This window comes from Monomorium pharaonis, chromosome 4 (genome assembly GCF_013373865.1).
Source record: "Monomorium pharaonis isolate MP-MQ-018 chromosome 4, ASM1337386v2, whole genome shotgun sequence".
Classification (NCBI taxonomy): Eukaryota; Metazoa; Arthropoda; class Insecta; order Hymenoptera; family Formicidae; genus Monomorium; species Monomorium pharaonis.
The window spans coordinates 23,674,511-23,693,995 of NC_050470.1; the positions used below are offsets into that span (position 1 = coordinate 23,674,511).

Below are 19,485 nucleotides of genomic sequence, written 5' to 3' on the forward strand. Positions count from 1 at the left end.
TGATGTCTGTAATTGATCTCAAGATTGATTGCTTATGCGATGACAATGTGTCGCAACAATTGATTACTACCTATTATATGGATGGTGTCAGGTTGTATTTTCTTTAGCTTATATAAATGACAGAAATCAAGAAGGAGGTTATTACTTTCAAGGCCTTTAATCGTTGAACAAAATAACACAATAAATCGGTGTGATCAACTAAATTTTTGAGAAAAGATTAAATTAGCTATTATTACATTGCTAGAAATATAATTGATCACGCTAAATTATTTTATTATGTTGGCAATCCTTTAATCAACGATGAAAGTTAATCGGGGTTGGTCAAAGTGACTCTCAATGTTTAAGTTTGTAGTTAAAAAATCCAAGAATATTTAATTAATTTTAACTTTTAATTTTAACTTAAATATAAGTAGAGAAATATCCTAAATGGAATTGATTAATTTTTGTTGAGGGAAACTTAAGAGAATGTACATTCATTAGCAATTTTATAATTACAAAAAATATGTAATTTTTAATACATTTTTAATACAACCGATATATATGTACATACAAATCACGTAGCGGGTATAGGTATGCGCCTTGAAATAGTTGACAAGTGATATTTGTGAATATGATTAAATCTCTCAATCATAGAATATGTACGTAAATAAATATCAAATCTATCAGCATCGATAGGTATGTCTTTCTAGGTATGTCTTTTAATCCACAGAGATCACTTGAGCGTACGGTTCGCTGGAACTTCTGTCATCACGGAGAATTGCATGTTGAAACTCCTACCAGCATTATAAGGAATGATTACCCGTAAAGATTTATGGCGCAAGCAGTATATTTTTATTTCTCTTTATGGTCGCGCAACGCTGCGTACTTGCGCGTACACCTCGCCGCAAATTTCGTTGTACATACAATGTCGTTCCGTCGGTTGCAACCAGGTTTGAAGTCGTATTACGATAAATAGTCTTTGTACGGGACGACAAAAATAATGAACAATTTATTATTACTGTGCGTTTTATCGCGGTTTTTTTCTCTCTATTTTATAAGCTACAACGCTAACCCGTTAGGCAACGAAAAAATTATGTACATCGAACAATACCAGCTTTTTTTTTTTTTCACGAATATTACCATCCGTTTGGGTACCAACGCGCAGGGCAATTTCAGAATTTTTGAATTGTGCCGTGAATAAAAAAAAAGCAAGCAAGATCAAGCGCATATCAAATTGTCAGTTAGAACTGACCTTTACGCGCGCAGTTTTGCATATCATGGAAAATGGTTCTCTCAGTTGAATTCTACTTTTGTCGGGTAGTACTTCCCCTTTATCACCCAATAAAAAAGAGCGGTCCTCCGTATCATAAAACACGAGGCAATACGCCCTTCCCCATTTCTGTATTCGCCGTATTCATAAATATTGTGAGCGGTAAAAGCGTTAGCATTAATCTCGATGTTATACACACGGAAACAAAGAGGCTTCCGCTGAACGGAATTCACGTAATTTACGTGTCTTACTTGGCAACCGTAGCACACGGCTCTAAGAGTACTTCTAATCGTAGAAATTAATTACAGCAAAAAGTTACGAGCGGAAGTTCGCCGCGAAACCCTTGCCACATATTAAAGACCATTGCTTTGCGGTAACTTTTCTCTCTTCACTTCGACGATAAAGAACCTTCGTGAACTTTGTGAACTCGTTTGCTGCCTCACCGGGGCTATTTGGTTACAGTGAAACATTCACAAGGTAACAGCGCATTTCGTCCGTATTTTTGCACGTATTTCAGTAAATGGAGTCTGGCTCATGGTTTAAACTAACATTGCATGTTTTGTTGATCAAAAGATCCTTGTAGCAAAGCTGAATTATTTCGAGGATAGCGAAATTAACTTTCTTGCAACGTGTTTCTGTGCAACATGTGTGTTTACATTCCAAGAAAGGTATTTTTTATTAATAAGAGGGATTTACAAAGTAATATATATAATATTTTTAATATTTATTAAATCTATTAGTTTTTTAGATTAATGTAAATTATATGAATAATTCAAGGCGAAATTAAAACCTTGTTAACCAAAATTAAAAACTACGTGGCATATTTTTTCTATTTATTCGTGTCAGTTTATTTCTTTATTTAATTTCCTGAGTAAACAATTTTTTTACTATATGCAGCATTTTTTATCGAAAGTCTGGTTTGTTTCAGTTTATGGAAATAAAAATTTTATTTCTATCGTTGTATGAGTCCTACGTTTCTTTTTATGTCAAGAAAGAATGTAATACCTATATTAGCGTATATATTTTCGTCGGAGCGCCGAATCTACGGCTGTCAGAGTCCATTTGATTGTACTGATAATGTTGTCTGAATGAATTTTCGAATGGGATCATTTTCCTTCAGGAACAATGTATACTTTTGATAGACGCGAAAGCGAAATGCGCGGTTTACGCGATGATTCATCGTAGGTAAAGGTTTATCCGGTGTTCCGCACAGAGTCACGAGCATTTCTCAAGAGGATTCGAGATAAATGGAACAAGTTTCTCCAAGGGTGCACCTAGCTACGTTATTTCTCATATTACGAGGAGGAAGGGTGCCTCCGTCTTCGTCGCGTCGCTGCTTTCGCCCTTGAATGCATATAGCTAATAAGATTTTCGCAAAGTATTGAAAGACATTGTCGTCATAACTATACTTACGCGTTCCTTTCTTCAATGGGGTCTCCCAGGGTGAAGTCTATTGCAAAACTAGATTTATTGAGGTTGATCGGGTACCAATAGCGATTTTATGTTAGTTTGTTCTCCCGAATGTTATTTGACCTCCAATATTCCAATATTCGAATCCGATTTATTCTCTACGTGAATAAACTCCCCATCTATCTATCTATCTATCTATTTACATCTATCTATCGATGTACATACATATCTGTCCCGTTTATATCGCTAGCTTAATACCTAAATTATTTGATGGAGGCAAGCGAACGTTTACAAATCGCCTGGGAATTCGACACAGATCATTAAATAAGTATTAACATTACGTAGATCAATTAAGTTTTTACGGTAAATTTTTCTAGGCGCTGCAGTCGGGCTATTTTTGCGAATATCAAAATTTAATCGCCGAGCGATGTTCTTTTGTGGGCTCTCGTTTCATTTATAGAAGAATCATTTAATGGCACTGCGGAAAACAGCGTCGTTTGTATAATTTTATTCCGAACTATCTTCTCATGGGATGCCTTCGTATAACTTGAAAGTAATTTCATTTGCGCATCTATATTTCAACATGAAGCACCGTGGATAGTTTTCGAGTTCTGATATCGTCATCTCATTTGGGTTATCACGATACGGATATCAATAGAACGCCGTAATCGAATAGAGCCGTGTAATTCACTTCAAAGTTATGTTGCCGTTCGAATATCAATAATGAAATCGTGACTCGCGCGGACGATGCAAATACATTCTATTTCATGTCGTATCTCGTTAGTTCGCATGCCTCTTTAAAAAAAAAAAGAAGGAAAAAAGGGAGTAAAGCTTAAAAGTCGTAACCGGCGAATAGAAATGGATGAACAAAATGCTAGCGATGCTCGCTTCCTAGCAACGTAGCTTCGTAATGTAAAATTACAGTGAAAGCAATGACGAGCCAGCGTTCTAACGAGAATCCAGCACACATACAATTCGAATTTATTCGGCGTTCGTTTGCTGATGGCAAAATTTCCTACGGAAAATCAAAATGTACTTTAAAGCCATGATACGTCAGGGGGAATATTATAACCGAGATGGAATCAGATAACGAATCGTAAGGAATAATGACGTTGCGAGTTTAATGTGGTTTTATCTTTCCCGCAAATGGATTAAAACAATTTGACGCTCTGAATTGTGTCGCGCAGAATTGTCTCGCCTGTCGGCAATAACTCCCCTTCTCTTTTTATCCTATTCTACGCCTCTCACGGCAGTTCGGAAACTACGGGAATTGACCCTATGCTTTACACTTTCCGCTTGTAAATTTATTGCGCTTTTAAATCGAACCGCTTATCGGTAAAAGTTTGGTTTGAAATTTATGATAGCGTGCATTCCGTTATGAACGTCATTAACTTTCATATTTGGAGGATGCGCGAGCAGCGAATGAAGCGCGCTCCAGTTTCCTAATTTGAATCAAGCTATGAGTAAACGAACTTCTGGCACCCTCGTTTCTAGTTGTAATCCCTCGATAGAACATTTCTCGATACATTTCCCAAGCATGTCATTATGCATTACTAGAAGAAAATAGAGGACGAAATACAAGCACCAATTATCGACTACGTTAAACAGGGACATGCGGCTGTTGTTTAAATTTCACGGTAAAATGGAAAATCTTGTTAATCACGTATACGTGTGTAGACTTAATGCTAAATTTATACCTTGATTTTGTAGGGTGCCTGATTGTTAGATGTTACATTGATGATGGTAATCTCATGCGACAATTGTTTGTTTCAACTTGCCTTTATGAGATTATTATCTAGACCATATTATGTGCGCGGTTCATGAATTTTTAAAAGCAAGTCCGCGAACTGTTTTCAGATGTAAAATATGATGCAACCCAGAGCGACATAAACGTGTTTTAACGTCGGGACACTTCCTTTTTCTCCAGTGTTTTAACGAGGAAAATTTACGAGAGATTATGTTAATTTCTATGTATTAACAATTGTTGATTTGTATAATTTATACATTCTCTCTTTCTCGTAACTTTACTTGGCTCAATTTTGCATGAGTCTGTAACAAAGAAAATAAAAGAAATATTTTTTTTAAAGCGAACATATTTTTCGGGCATGCCATCATACTCGTGTGAGTATATGTTTTTTTCGATATTTTTTTCCTTTTATTTCTTTATTGTAATATAAAATATTTGTCACACAACATACACATACATTCTTGAAATATAACACTTTTTTAATTTGACTTATTTATAACAATAATCTATTTATCTTCAATAATCTTTAAAATTATTATGTGTTTCGCTATTTTCATATATGATGAAAATAGCGAAATTCCCAAAAGCAATCATCGTGCAATTTCAACATACGTATTCCAATGGCATCAATAAAGAAGGGACGCAAAGTTTTCTTCTCTCCGTGCTTCGACTTTCATAATACCAATAATGTCATTTGAAATTCCAATGTTTTGACAATTTATTTCGAGTATAGCGAAAAATATCTCTATTCTGAAGATATGAATCGGAAATATCTCAAACGCGATTCTTGCGCATGTTTTTATTAGTTTTATAATGCATTACATTGCAAAAAACTTTGTTAGCGTAAAAAGCATTATCGTAGAGAACTGTAGAAGAATAAGTACACAAAAACACAGAGTATATCCAATAAAATTAGCCGAGTGACATTATATTAAGATTAACGATGCTGTCATTTTGTCATAATTGATCTCCCGCTGGGAAGAATCTTAAATTTAAGTGGCTTTATTACATGCAATTAATTCTTTGGTTAAGAAAAGAATAAAATATAAAACAAGATATGAAGATTGAGAAACAGTAGTTATATAAGTTCTGCTTACGTCGCTATGCAAAGAACGCTTGGAAATGCGATTTCGTTGCTCCTTCCGTCGTTTATTGTTTTCTGGTTACCATCTTTGTTCCTTCGCACAAAGCGGGTGAATATTACGAGTGAATATCAAAAGTTCAGCGAAGCGAGATGATTACAGGCCTCGAAAATGCACCGCGATAGACCTTCTATTAAAGAATGTTGCCTAAATTTGGCAGAAAATCGATAATTTAGGAAACTTCGTGATAATTAATTTTCTTAAACATCAATTTTGTAAACACATAATTTTCTGTTGCATATTGTCTTATGCTTGGTTACATCATTAAGCTGCTGTATATCTAAACTGCAATATTATTCAGGAATATCGAACAGGATAAAGTAAAATGTATCTGAATTGTTTCATATTTCAGAAATATTGAATTTAATAACAATTGGCATTTTAAAATAGCTCTAACATTTAATTTTCTTGAAATTTACGACTTGATATGCTTTTATAAGTAGCATTACGATTAAAATATGATTTATTTCTTTACCGTGATAGTAGAAGATAAGAGAAAAGAAAGATGGAAGATGGAAAAGATAGAACGTATACATTTCTTTGATCAAGCAAAACGTCGAAACTTGAAATTATTGCACGCAACGTAATTATTCTTGCACTGCTTTTGTAATTGCTTCTATACGTCTCCAAGATATACAACGCAGCTATGGTCTCTATCCTCCCGTTTGCTGTTAACGAATGTTACGGGCCTCAGTGGAGCGAGACTCGCCCTCGGACGCGCAATTCCGGTTGATATGCAACATATGCATGCCACGAAATACGCCGCAGCGTATATCCGTCCATGTGCTCTCTTACCCTTGTAATTGAAGTGTCCCAGCGCTGACGTGCTGGCTGTGTCCCAAAATAATTCCAAATATTTATCGATACGGTTATTTTACAGTTATTTCTCACAGCGATGCTTATACATCATCGTCACCCTTTTACGAACACGTAAAACCACTTGTTTGAAAATTTTTCTTCTTTAATATTAACAATTAAAGGTGAACTTACATTAGTCTAATTTAAATAAACGACGAATTTCAATTTTGATTTTGATAAATTTTTATTTGAAATATTATTTATGATATTTATACATTCGATACGGGAACTTGATTAATACCAGGAAGGTAGTTGAATTATTTGGAGAGTAATAAATTCTAAGGGCGATTAAAAAAAAGTCAGTGCAGGATTTATATGACCGCCATATGCATCAGGAAATTACAGACTTTATATGATTTAGTTGAAATGTGATATCAGCTTGTTTTATCCTTATATGAGTGTGGTTGAAACTGGATGTAGGTGTGGTCGTAATTCATTTGCGTATATAAATAGCAGCAAAAAGTGTGTGCTTTGCATTTTTAGTCATAAAAATGTGAAAGATACTGCACATTTTAACAGAATTTCTACGTAGATTGCGACGTATAAATCAACCTTTTTGTTGAAATAAATACGAATCGAGAAAGAAATTAACACTATGTAAAAATTCAACTTGTGAAATATTCTGTTTAGCAAATTTCCGTTGTTTTTCCAACACTGTTTTTTATTGAAGAGAATATGTTTGTTTGCATTCTCTTATTTTATTTTACTATGTATGTATTCAAAAAATCAAAAATTTAGTTAACGTATTGTAACTTAAATTTAAATACTGCAAATAATGGTATTATTTTTACAATAAAATTAAAATATTTCTATAGTATATTACTGAATGCCATAAAATTGTATGTATAATAAAGAAGGAAATTCAAAATAAAATTCTCTTAAAACCAAGTGAGACGAGGACAATTTTTAATTGCAACTTTTTTGCAAGCTATAATACTTAGAATTTTAATTAATCTCATTGAACGTAAAAATTTTACTATTGTAATGTAAACATGACATGAAGTTCATACAACACTTTAATGATTTTATGTAAGTTTATTGTGGCTGAAAGGATTATTTTATTTATAGGCCGCTCTTTGTAAAGCTTTCTTCACTTTGACTGTGCGAGGCATTGTCTATTACTTCGATATCCAGTGTATCAGACATTTCTATCGAATATTCTGAAACGAATTTAAACGGAGGTTGTTTAGTGTAGCGTGAATATACGGCGCAATGGATTTACGACGCGACATAAGCGGATTTTACGTATGAACATTAATTATGACTAATTACCACACAAGTTATCACGATAATAACATGTAAATACATTATCGACAAGTGTGATTTAATTACAGCAATAAATGCAATTGTAAAAAAACCGGTACGTTATTCTGTATGTTTGGCGACAATTATGTTTCCTACATTATGTAGGTCTCTTTTATTAATACATATAAATCACATAATGAAAACTATTATTTATCGTTCTACCGATAATTACAATATAGCAAAACAAACGATAAGTATCAGGCTTTTGACGGAATCGTAAGTGCATGAAAAATGAGTTCTTTCTCTGAGTTTAATAAAATAATCCACGATTAATTCTGACGATTAATGAACACAGTTGAACGAAAATCGTTAGTCTTTCTCATTGCAAATCTCCGCGTCATTTTTGAGTTAGAAGATTTTTATTGGCCAAATGCAATATCTTATCTAGACTTGGAAATTTTCTTTTTATAAAATAATTAATTTAGAGTCTGCATTAAGAAGTTTGAGAGTGATATTAACCATTATAAAAATCGATGGGAAGCTATGCGAGACGATGTAGTTGGTATTCACTGGTATCCATTGGTATTCTGTTTGCATCTGTTGCAGCGGCTCTGTCGTAATTAATTACTATAATTTCTGCATGTCCCTCGTGCCTGCTTCCCAGCTCATATGATGATTGCCATTTTGGGGAGTCGGTGTATCCGTTTCTGGTTAATGCTGCTATATCAGAATGTCTTCTATTACGCATCATCGAAATCAACTTCATCAAATCAGTTGCAGTGGATTATGTTCCACGATTTATCGATTAAATCTAATTTAGGTCAGATTGATGCTCCCGATGTCACTCGCAGAATTTGAATTTGTACGCCTATAGCTTTGGAGAATGTGTTTTACTTTCTGATTTGATTTTTCGCACAATTTATAGTGTTTGATTATACCGTTCGGTGTTTTCTCATCGTTCAGTTTCAATCCCCATTTCAGTGTCGTGTTTGATGGATGTCCATGAATGATACGGTTAGCTGTTTGCAGGAATCTTTTATGGGTTGAGACGTTCTGTTTGTTATCGAAAAAAAATATAAACGTCACTGCTTCGGGATTACCCAAGTCGTTACAGATAACTCGCGCCATAGAACACGCCAGAGATCAATGAGACCGTAACCGCAGCGGATAATGGACGATGTTTAATCGAAGTGATTAGATGGCTTAAAGGCTTTACGATTAAGATACGATGGCGTGACACGTGCCTCGGTTGCAGAAAGCCGACATGGATTCGATAAACATCACAATCCCTACTAGCGCAAGATTCCGGTCGCCGATGTATCATGCCTACCTGGGAGGTGGGTGTAAGTGGGGAATAGCTTTAACCATCCGATCGTACGGTTCATTCGCAATTTATCTCCAGTATCGTTTTATTCGCCGTGCTTAAATAAACGTATGTTGGTGTATACATGTTGATAATAAGGAAAGATCCGAGTCTCGACTTCGCGGAATTAAAAAACCTTGGTTGAGGCAGGTAAGCCTGAGTATCAGGATGGACGCTGTGATTCGAAAGGAAACAATGCGTGGGTTGCTATTATTCAATTAAATATCTTTTCGATATAAATCCGTAAATAAAGTATTAAAGACCGGACATTCTATCATCTCTTATTCTACATTATTTTATATGATTTTACAGCAAATTAATGTGTTGACTGTTTGAATGAAAAGGTTGATTTAAATTTTATAACAAAGTATAACTTTATAAATAATATTAATTAAATTAATGTTATTTAATTTATGTATTTATACAATAATATAAACATACGTGTACAATATATAAACTTGAAAAACATATAATTTTATGAAATTATAATAAAAATATTTATTAATTTTATGTGTAAAATAAAGAAATATTTTTCTCTTGTATTAATTAATAATTTAATACGATCATGTTTGATCATGTACATACATTTTACATCACAAATTCTTTCTACATGTTATTTGTAAAAAATTTATTTTTATTCATTATCTAAAAAAATCAATATATATAAAAAGAATATAAAAGTGATCCGAAATATATAAGCGATTATTTGTTAATTAAAAAAATGTTTTACGACACAAATTTAATTGAGATGAAATTTATCAGTGATCAGCGAATGAAGGCACTTGGAATCGGTATGCGTATAAATCATATATTTATTGAAATTTACTCACGGGCTTTTTGATAGAAGAGGTTTTCATGAAAGTGATTGCAATCTGACTACTTGATGTTTCTGCTTTATGTCACGCGTAAAATATTTCATCACCACATTGCTGCCCGTAAGTCCCGTCCAATAGAGTTACATAGTTATGTGCGATGGTGGCCGTAGAGTGAAAATGACAAGTGATGTGCCAAGGGCTAATTGAACTGCACGGCATAGATACGGACACGTATGCGAGGTTGCCCTCATTTTCGTAGACTATTACTCCCCGATATAGCGGATTCATAATTGATACACCACATATTGTTACAGTAGTGATTATATACTTATTATTTAATTAATAACATTTGCAGTAGTCGGGGTCAACGTCGTGATTATAGCTGGAGGTGGTGTTGCATGCAGCTTCAAGCGTCACTTAGCATGAAATCTAATCAGCATCTATTAAACGTGACTTGTTTTTCACGAGTGAATATCTAAATAGAATAACTGCCATAATATCTCATGTAGCTGCGAGTTATGTCAATATCATGAATTTTAATTAACCATACACCAACTTCCTTATTCACTCGGTTTCCTATTCTTAAAATAATTACCGAGCTGTTCACACAATAGTCATTCATGCACAATAAGGCAAAATTTGAGTTTTAAACGAAGCAACTAGAAATTATTGAGCAAATCTTGTATTCAATTAATTTGCATTAAATAGACAAGTTATTATGTAAATTTATTTCTGCATATATATTAGATTTAAGAAATTAAGAAAATAAACATTAGTGAGTAAAAAATATATATTTATTATATATATTTATTTATTCGTTAAATACTTGCACGCACAGCAATCAACAATGTTTCTACGTTACACATTTTCATCAAACTCTATTACGCAATGTTATTCGACATTTCGTCGATAAACTTGTTTTACGTTGTCGTGTGCATCTATTTTTGAATGACAGGGTTCCAGTCCGATCGGTCTGTTACATATTCCAAGCGACGTGCACGATCGGAATGGAAATTGTATCAAGTGCGATTAAGGTGCGTGAAAGGAGCAAGGATACCTATTCCCAAGGACAGATTGTCTATCGATGCTGGGGCAACCGTGTATCTCTCGTCGCTACACCGCACAGAAAACAGTTATGCAATTCCTTTCGGATTGGGAGTTTTGTTGTTGCATTCCTACGTGAATCGCTATACAGATCAAAGCCGACATTATAAAATTAGTAACGAAAAGCAACTGAAGCATTCGTGTCTATAAAACACAAAGTGAATTTGTTATATATATCACGTAACCGATGCTATTTCCTTGTTCGCTGATTACCTTGAAATCATTATTGACTTCACGCTAATTGCGTGGTTGGTGACCATTACGAGAATAAATGTGAATATTCAGTTTCAGTTTTAATTTCACAGTCCATAATCATTTGTCGATATCCTCCGCTATGGAAATCTTGACCGATATAATGAGATTTATTAATTCAGTTAATTTGAAATGTACGTTACAAATAAAAAAATAAATTAAAATTGAAATTTTATAAACTGCAACTTTTATCATTATAAATAGGTGAATATTAATGATAATTATGCACAGTTTTTTATGAATCTATTTCTATATATTTTTTTTAAGGAGAAGCAGTAAATATACAACAAATCATTCACTTTACTGAGTAAATTTATTAATCGGCGAAATTGAGCATTCAACGAAAATTTATATTCTCCGTTGACTGAATTATGACGATTGATAAAACCGAGATGCCGGGGCAATTTGTAAAGGTTCCATCTCTGAATTTAAAACCATCGGAACGATGGCGAATTATGAAGAACATTCTAGCGATTGGTTGTGCTTTCATGGTGAATTTTACGGCTTTTATGGGAGCCGCAAACTTACAAAGTTCGATCAACACAGATCAATCATTAGGCACATTCACATTATCAGCGATTTATGGCAGTCTACTCTTCAGCAACATTTTTCTACCCGCCTTAATCATAAGGTAAAATTTAAATATAATTTTGTTTATAAATACACAGAAAGAACGGTTTGGCTTAAGTGTTAAAAAATTTAATTACATGTATAGATACAAATCTGTAAATAATTTTATATGGTCATAAAAATAATTATATAGAACATTCAAGTTGGTTGCTAGAATCAAAACTTTTTACAGCATTGCTTGTCATGCTCAATATTTTCTATAAATATTCTGATGATCAAACAAAATTATTTTTAGATACTTTAATAATACTGTTTTTTTCAGTGTATATTTCGTGTTTACAATTTGTATCGTTTGGTCTAATTTCAAATGAGTTAGTTTAATATAACTTGGTACAGCATAATCTAGCAATATTTATTGCTGGCTGCTATGAACGTCCGATGTTGTAATTTGTTATCACAGTAAAATGAATAGAAAGTTTTTGTAAAATGTACATGTATTGTCAATCATCATAGACACCGGAAACATTCGATGTTTCCCATATATATGGAATATACAGATGCCTAGAGTTCTGTACGCAGTCCCACGGTACTAAACTTTATTATGCGTTGTCGTTTTCACCTTGGCCCGGAATTACGTTACATGGAACCCCTGCGGGTTTTAGCATTAGACAAGAGTGAACGAGCATGTCTGGATGTCTGCGCGAGGATTTAGTATGACATCTTCTTAAGCAACGTAAAATTATAAACCTTTAGTATATCACCTTTAGTTTACAATATATTATAATGTTTGCTTATTTTTATTAAATAATAATCATTCTTTCAACACCTTTTGCTGTATTTTTTAGAAAACTAATTAACAGATTTTTTTAATTAATTAATTAAATTAATTTTTTAAAAATTAATCAACAGATAAAGAACAGTACAAGGATAATTCTTATATCTATGTAATTCTTCTGTTCCAGTTGGTTAGGATGCAAGTGGACAATGTCGATTTCTATAGTGGCTTATATGCCTTTTATAGCTTCGCAATTTTATCCCAAATTTTACACTATGATTCCCGCTGGATTATTGGTTGGACTAGGCGGTGGACCGCTTTGGTGCGCAAAATGTACTTATTTAACCGTGGCGGCAGAAGCTTACTCGACTATTTCAGATATAGCCACCGATATTCTTGTTACAAGATTCTTTGGTCTTTTTTTTATGTTTTATCAAATGGCACAAGTGTGGGGGAACCTTATATCTTCTGCAGGTGGGTTACTGTTATGGTTATACGACTTATGGACATGTGCGACAATCAAATTTATATTTCAGGGATTAAATGTGTTGAGAACATTCTTATTACCATATTATACATGCTGTTGTTGACTCAGACAACATTTCGTTTGCAAATGTATATTTTGATGACGTAAAAATGAATCTATAATTGCTTTGCGATGCTGGTATAGCATATGTAAAATAGTTGTGTCGTGAATACTAACAAACTGAATGAGAATTTTATTCCTTACAGCATATGTAAATGTTTAGTAATTCGCATAATTAGTTTATAAGTTTAATTTATTAGTAATTTTCATATTACGCAACTCATAATTTTTTGTTGCTTTTATTGAGATGAGAAAAAAAACTATGACTAAAAATCTATTAAAATAATAGTGTTTAAAAAAATTAACACTTTAAAATTTTTTTAAAATAAGAAACGTAATTACCTTTTTTCATTTGAGTGTTGGGTGTATAAAACATATTTTTGTAATATTTCTGTAATTATTCTCCAATTCAACACGCGGGAAATTATAAATGATTACGAAATCACGAACTAGCACAAAGTGACGCAAAAAAGTTTGCCTGCAGTCTGTGTAATCTTTGCGGAAGCGCGTATGAATGCGTGGCTGCTAAGCCATAAAAGCGCGAGCGCCGAATGAAAACGAAATTAAGTTTGCTACTGCCACGAATCACGAAATTGTGAAACAACAAACGCAAGCGCTATGCAGTAACTAAAGTTTGGTCGGGCATTCTAATGGCCATATTTTGTTCCATTAAAACATAGATTACAATATGCTGACTCAATAGGATTATCAGCAGAATAATCAATAGCATCTCTATTCTTGTAATGTGTCGTTCTTTAATTTTTAAATGTAAATTCCGTGGCTGAAGTATTTTTGCAGACATGATTTTGTTATTATTATTTGGTTATTATATTAGTAACTAATTATTATCTTTTTTTATTTTTATTAAAATGTTTCTCCTACAATTATCAGTTCTTTCCTACGGAATCGACGCGGTCGATAAAAACGTGACTCTGAACAGTAGCGTTGTCGCTGAGATTTGCGGGGCAAATTTCTGTGGGGTGTCTGAGGAAAACGAAAATCCAAATCTGCAGCGACCTCCGGTAGAACGAATATACCTCATTTCTGGAATTTATCTAGGTTGTATGATATTAGCTTGTCTAATAATTGCATTCACCGTTGACTCCTTATCCAGGTACAATTATACTTTGCAAGTATTATTGTTATAAATGTAGATACTATAAAATATTAACATCATCATTTAAGTAATGGATAACAAATAATGAATAACGAATTCTTATAACGTGAGTTATAGTACTGTGTAAGAAATTTCTTTGATGCTGGAGTTTGGAATTGTATTTTATAGATACGATAGAAACAGAGCCCGCTTAGTGAAAGGATCGTCCGGATTCAAGCTCTTGGCCGTGACATTAAAACTATTGAAAGAGAAGAAGCAACTTTTAATATTGCCGATAACATTGTTTATTGGGGCAGAGCAAGCGTTTTTATTTGCCGATTATAGCGCAGTTAGTAAACTGTATTTGAGACGGAAAAAATTCTCTTAATGAATTTTTTATTTATGCTAGTAATAGAATTCTTTATATTATTCTTTGTATTATATTATTATAAGATAGCGCTAATATTTTATATTTATTACAGTCGTTCGTTTCCTGTGCTTGGGGGATTAATAATATTGGTTACGTGATGATATGTTTCGGTGTTACTAATGCCATAGCTGCACTCGCTACAGGAGCCGTCGTGAAATTGACTGGAAGGAAGCCAGTGATGATTTTTGCTTTTTGTTTGCACTTAAGTCTTTTCATCTTCATGTTACGATGGAAACCGACACCAGAACAGGGTATTATCTTCTTTCTGCTGTCGGGTTTATGGGGTGTGTGTGATTCGATCTGGCTGGTGCAAGTTAATGGTAAGAAGAATGAGTAAACCTAAGCGGAATTGAAATATTATTGCATTTTCAATCGCTTATTATTGACCAACAATTTTATACATAATGTTTATATATCGCATATTGTTAATAATTTCAAAATTATTGTATGGTGATTACTAAGTCAATTTCCCTGGTTTACTTGTTGTACGTAAAATCATATCAACAGTCGAGTATTTCACTCTGATGGTATTATACCAACCAATAGTATAACAAAGTTTTATTTTTATGTGCCTTTCTCTGAAGAAATTATTAACAAATATACTAACAACAATTTAATATTCAACCATTAATAAGTGCTGGCGATTTTCAGCATTAAGTGGTATATTATTTCCTGGTCAAGAAGAAGCGGCTTTCTCGAATTTCCGCTTGTGGGAGTCCACTGGTTCAGTGATAACGTACGTGTACAGTCCATACCTTTGTACTTACATGAAACTGTACCTTTTAATCGGAATACTATGCGCTGGAATGGTTGGTTACGGTGTTATCGAGTGGTCAGGCATTCAGGCAGACAGAGTTGTTGAAGATAAGCCTGATTTTGAGTTAATGGCTGATAAAGAAAATAATCGATAAAATATAAAAATATAGTAAGATATCGTTTCTTTCGATTGATGGAATTGTAGGAAACCGTATCGAAATATTTTCGTTTTTTATTATTAAAGTGTGAAAAATGAAAAGATTTTTTTACAAAATGTATTTGATAAAAAAATTTCTGAAACGCGCCTAAAATATTTCTCAATCATCGTTCGCTTAATATCAATCTTGTTATCAAAAGATATAAGGGATAAGACGCACTCTACTATATGTACCTGAAAGTATTGCAATAAGAAAAATGTATTTTTTTCAAAATAAAACAATTGTCACGAAAACGAAATTGAAATCTATATATAAAGTTTAAAACTTATTTTACAAATTTAATTTACAACAATTACAAATATAATTATAAAAAAGACATGCACATAATGTAATAGTTACTCATCTGAAAACCAAATAATTTTTAATCACAAAGAGTCATAGGTACAACCTTTTGTTATTTGTACCACAATATATGTTTTTATTTTATTTTTGTGGACACCTACTAAATTTTACACAGGTATTCGCTTAACGGCTAAGATTCTCGTCCTTCATTTTAAATACGTAATTTAATGTTACATCATGTGCCTAGGTGCTAACATTCAAGCTAAAGCTACGGCTGCTTAGTTTAATTGTATACTTATGTGCTTAATTGCCGACTGTGTGTTTATTTCGTTGCCGAGATCAATTGATTCCCGCCTTCGGGTGAAGGCAGATTACCGAGTTGCATGATTTTCTCATAGACCGACCGACGTTTTCCGATAGTGGCAATATCGAATCAATTGATCGGCGAATTGTAGTTTAGCATCGTTAAATGCTGATTGTATCGTGATTATTAGCTTTGCATTCATCGTATTTACAATTCAGTTTCTGCAGTTTAGTTATATATTTTATAAAACGTAGTAGGAACTTTGGTTTCGCTGGGCAATGTTTCATGAGCAGTTTCCTCTTATTGATTTGTGACTTTATATTTTGTGTCTCGACATAGCTCTTTTTAAGGGTATTCATTTCTTCTTTATTATACGCACAGTTATGAAGTAGCTACCCGTTCTTGTTTAGTCTAGTTTTAATTTACGAAAATTACCGGACAAGGCGAGCAATTCAGCTGGAAACTGCTATAAAACATTCGCCCGTGGATCTATCTTCCTTAATATGACACTCACGAATACAATTCACTTTTTTGTAATACTCATGTTTATATTTTCGTAAGGATCTATTTGAATATTTCAATTTCACGAAGAAAATACACATAATTCTTAAACCGTCTTCGCGTTTTTATTTTTATCACTACCGCGGACCTTTCAACGCTTTGCTTTCTCTCTCTCTTTCTTTCTCTTCCTCTCCCCTTTTCGCTCATATAACAAAATTTAATAACCGGAATATTTCTGTACAAATATTTTCACTCTTTTATCAAAAAGGATAACATACACATCCCACTCTTTAATAAAAAAATTTTGAATTTTGCATTTTACTCCGTCATATATCTTTTTTCCGACCCTCACCCCACTCTCTTCGTGCCTTTCATACTCTCTTTTATTTATATAATACATTTTAGGAACAGATCACTTTGCTCGTCTCAGGCTTAAAAGTAAAACCTTAAAATATTATTTACTTTTAGAAATTTATTATTTTTTTAACCATGTAAATTTTCTTTGCATGAATTCAGCTATTTTATAGCTATAATAATAAAAGTTAATTATAATATTACAATGTCTAGGTATATCGTAATATGTACATGCTACCCTTGCGCCCCTAGCTACTCGTCAAGTTAGAGATTTCATAATATTATCGTAATGAATAGCCCATTATAAAGAGGATGAAGTACATTTTATGCACAGTTCTTATCCGTTAAATGTACGCGTCTGCTAAGTATTAAGAAAACCGTATTTTAAGAACTTCGTTTAAATATCCTTTTACGCGTGAAAACGACTGCGGGTTGTCGATCGTTTGTTGCTAAATGATTGCATTAACGTAAATGAAAACTCAAACGTCTATGAGTTTCTATGATGCGAGGCGACTTTACGTGGCGACGTATTCATTTACGATTATGATTTTTTTTTGTTAAGAAGGACTAATATAAATAATTCTTCGATTTCAAAATTACGCATCTGTAATATCTTTCACTGTACGCATGCTCGAAGGAATTATTGTAACATTTTCAGTTTTTTTTTCTTTCGTGTAATTGTAAATAGAAAATTGAAATAAAAAAACACAGAAGCGTATTTCGCAATCGAAGAATTATATTCGTTCGAATATCCCGCAGATCGAAATCGAGCTCTGATAAAATCGAAGTTTTCGTCCGAGCTTTATCGTTATTCAGCGAATAAGCGGATCGCATATATGTATAGGAACGGAGGATGCGTGCTCGTTTAACACGTATACGTCTTACATGGCAGATTATCACGGACTAGTTTTGCAGAAACTCGAATCTTGTCTGTCCTTAGCTGCATTTCTTTCTTTCTCTCTTTCTCTCTCTCTCTCTCTCTTTCTTTCCTTTTCTCTCTCTTTCTCTCTTTTCCTACAGGATTAAATATAACTTCAGGAGCGGCGTGTGATATATAATCGTTTATAGCATACTTTCAAAGACGTTATTGCATTATTTAGTTTCTAAAGGAATTTCATTGATTTCTAAATACATTTGTAATTTACAGATCTCGCGCGCATCAAAAACTCTCGATTGATTTGTTACCGAAGTTATGAAATATTATCGTGCTCGTTATAACAGTGTATATATTTATATATATATTTATATATAATATATGCAAGGGATGATATTATAATCAATAGAGACAATGATTTTATTTTGTATTTGTTATTTAAGCGATATTTTTATTTGCGTAATTCAACGAGCGACAACGATATCTCAGAATTCCCCGATCGAATACATAGTTTTTACTGCGCGCGAAAGATTGCTATCCCTCGAGTATTTCCATTTTGAATGCATTTTTTTCGATTGTTTCGCCAGTATAGGAATCAATTGTACGTAGTTGTTTAGACGTTCGCCGCTTACTTGCTAGTATTCTTGTAAGTAATCATTTTAAAGGTGGCTAAATTTATATTAATTATTATTCGTGCAACGATTTACATATTTTTCCGTCTGGAAATCGTTATGACAGATCGAAAAACGTATATGTCCCGACAAGCGCTGCGATCAAACAACTGTAATTAATTAGAGAAGCCTAGAAGCGATTTTTCTACAGTTGCTTGTCACAAACTGTTCGTATAATTTCGATCGTCGGGGCATTTACGTTCATCGGTTCGTTAATGCTTACCGATTGCCAATAGTCCGTTCGTTCAAAATTCGAAACTGGATCAGTTAGTCAGTGTTTTCCGGTGGTTATATATCTATGAAAATTGGAAGCGCGCGACGGATTGGTACCAAATGAGAGACAACGATTTCAGATTATCAATTTTCGATATTCGACTCATGTATACATCACATATTCGTAGATTAAAGCTATTTACATATATAGATGTCGTATACACCTGCGATCACAATATTCGAAGGACCTCGCTTCGATCTAGAACGATCTTTCCGTGCCGGAGCGAATTTGATAAATGTGGCTTTCTTTAGTAAACGCTTACTTATTACCGTAACAAATCACGGAAAGTTGTTCTCGCGTTAGAATAGTTTATTTATGCTAGAGGAAAAACGCAAGACAAAATTTCACGAAGCGTGTTCTTCATCCGTAGTCGGAAGCTTTTCTCATATGTTGCCCGATTGCTCGGTGGATGTAGTCCTTCCCTATACAACACCCTTCGACATCATCCGTACCGTGTTCTTCAGAGCTTGTCTCTTATTGCAGAACCAGATTCTTATCACCTCCCTATCATAACCTAATCGATGCGCTAAAGTTGTAATTTCGTTACCTGTAAAAAAAAAGAAAATAGAAACTTCCAAAATGTGTCAAAATGTACGAGATAGCTTCGAG

At 33.5% G+C, this 19,485-nt stretch overlaps 3 protein-coding genes across 13 annotated transcripts in view; 1 reads left to right on the forward strand and 2 right to left on the reverse strand.

The window, feature by feature from the left end:
* Nucleotides 1-7,299: 7,299 nt before the first annotated feature.
* Nucleotides 7,300-10,590, reverse strand: LOC105831153. 5 transcript variants are annotated; one of them, XM_036285757.1, is made up of 4 exons: nucleotides 9,845-10,590; nucleotides 8,590-8,704; nucleotides 8,171-8,371; nucleotides 7,300-7,566 (listed from the first exon to the last, which is right to left on the reverse strand). In XM_036285757.1, exons 1-3 carry the CDS (start codon nucleotides 9,869-9,871, stop codon nucleotides 8,193-8,195), a joined length of 321 nt encoding a protein of 106 aa, XP_036141650.1. In that variant the 5' UTR covers nucleotides 9,872-10,590; the 3' UTR covers nucleotides 7,300-7,566; nucleotides 8,171-8,192. The 5 variants fall into 5 exon arrangements, 3 of the variants coding, with proteins under 3 accessions (XP_036141650.1, XP_012526559.2, XP_036141649.1); XR_004962978.1 differs by lacking the exon at nucleotides 9,845-10,590 and having other exon boundaries at nucleotides 8,171-8,519; nucleotides 8,590-8,840; XR_004962979.1 differs by lacking the exon at nucleotides 9,845-10,590 and having other exon boundaries at nucleotides 8,171-8,525; nucleotides 8,590-8,840.
* Nucleotides 9,040-15,854, forward strand: LOC105831152 (UNC93-like protein). Of its 4 annotated transcripts, XM_012671101.3 has the most exons (8): nucleotides 9,076-9,164; nucleotides 11,219-11,319; nucleotides 11,453-11,816; nucleotides 12,718-13,004; nucleotides 14,008-14,230; nucleotides 14,402-14,561; nucleotides 14,695-14,962; nucleotides 15,294-15,553. In XM_012671101.3, exons 3-8 carry the CDS (start codon nucleotides 11,557-11,559, stop codon nucleotides 15,551-15,553), a joined length of 1,458 nt encoding a protein of 485 aa, XP_012526555.1. In that variant the 5' UTR covers nucleotides 9,076-9,164; nucleotides 11,219-11,319; nucleotides 11,453-11,556. The 4 variants fall into 4 exon arrangements, with proteins under 4 accessions (XP_012526553.1, XP_012526555.1, XP_036141646.1 ...); XM_012671099.3 differs by lacking the exon at nucleotides 11,219-11,319 and having other exon boundaries at nucleotides 9,040-9,164; XM_036285753.1 differs by lacking the exons at nucleotides 9,076-9,164; nucleotides 11,219-11,319 and having other exon boundaries at nucleotides 11,557-11,816; nucleotides 15,294-15,854.
* A 1,861-nt stretch (nucleotides 15,855-17,715) lies between these two features.
* Nucleotides 17,716-19,485, reverse strand: part of LOC105831151 (POU domain, class 6, transcription factor 1) — a 112,990-nt gene continuing 111,220 nt past the window's right edge. For all 4 annotated transcript variants that reach the window (XM_012671098.3, XM_028189457.2, XM_012671096.3 and 1 more), the window contains one exon: nucleotides 17,716-19,423. In XM_012671098.3, the coding sequence (XP_012526552.1) occupies nucleotides 19,299-19,423 (125 nt within the window). In that variant the 3' untranslated portion in view covers nucleotides 17,716-19,298. The remainder of the gene's footprint in view (nucleotides 19,424-19,485) is intronic.

Coding starts and splice junctions, on each gene's coding strand:
- LOC105831153 (XM_036285756.1), bottom strand. CDS start 8,779: ATGGCGCGAGTTATCTGTAACGACTTGGGTAATCCCGAAGCAGTGACG. Junction 8,372..8,589: donor CGATGAGAAAACACCGAACG/GTATAATCAAAC, acceptor ATTCTGATATAG/CAGCATTAACCAGAAACGGA.
- LOC105831152 (XM_012671099.3), top strand. CDS start 11,557: ATGACGATTGATAAAACCGAGATGCCGGGGCAATTTGTAAAGGTTCCA. Junction 11,817..12,717: donor CTACCCGCCTTAATCATAAG/GTAAAATTTAAA, acceptor CTTCTGTTCCAG/TTGGTTAGGATGCAAGTGGA. Junction 13,005..14,007: donor GAACCTTATATCTTCTGCAG/GTGGGTTACTGT, acceptor TACAATTATCAG/TTCTTTCCTACGGAATCGAC.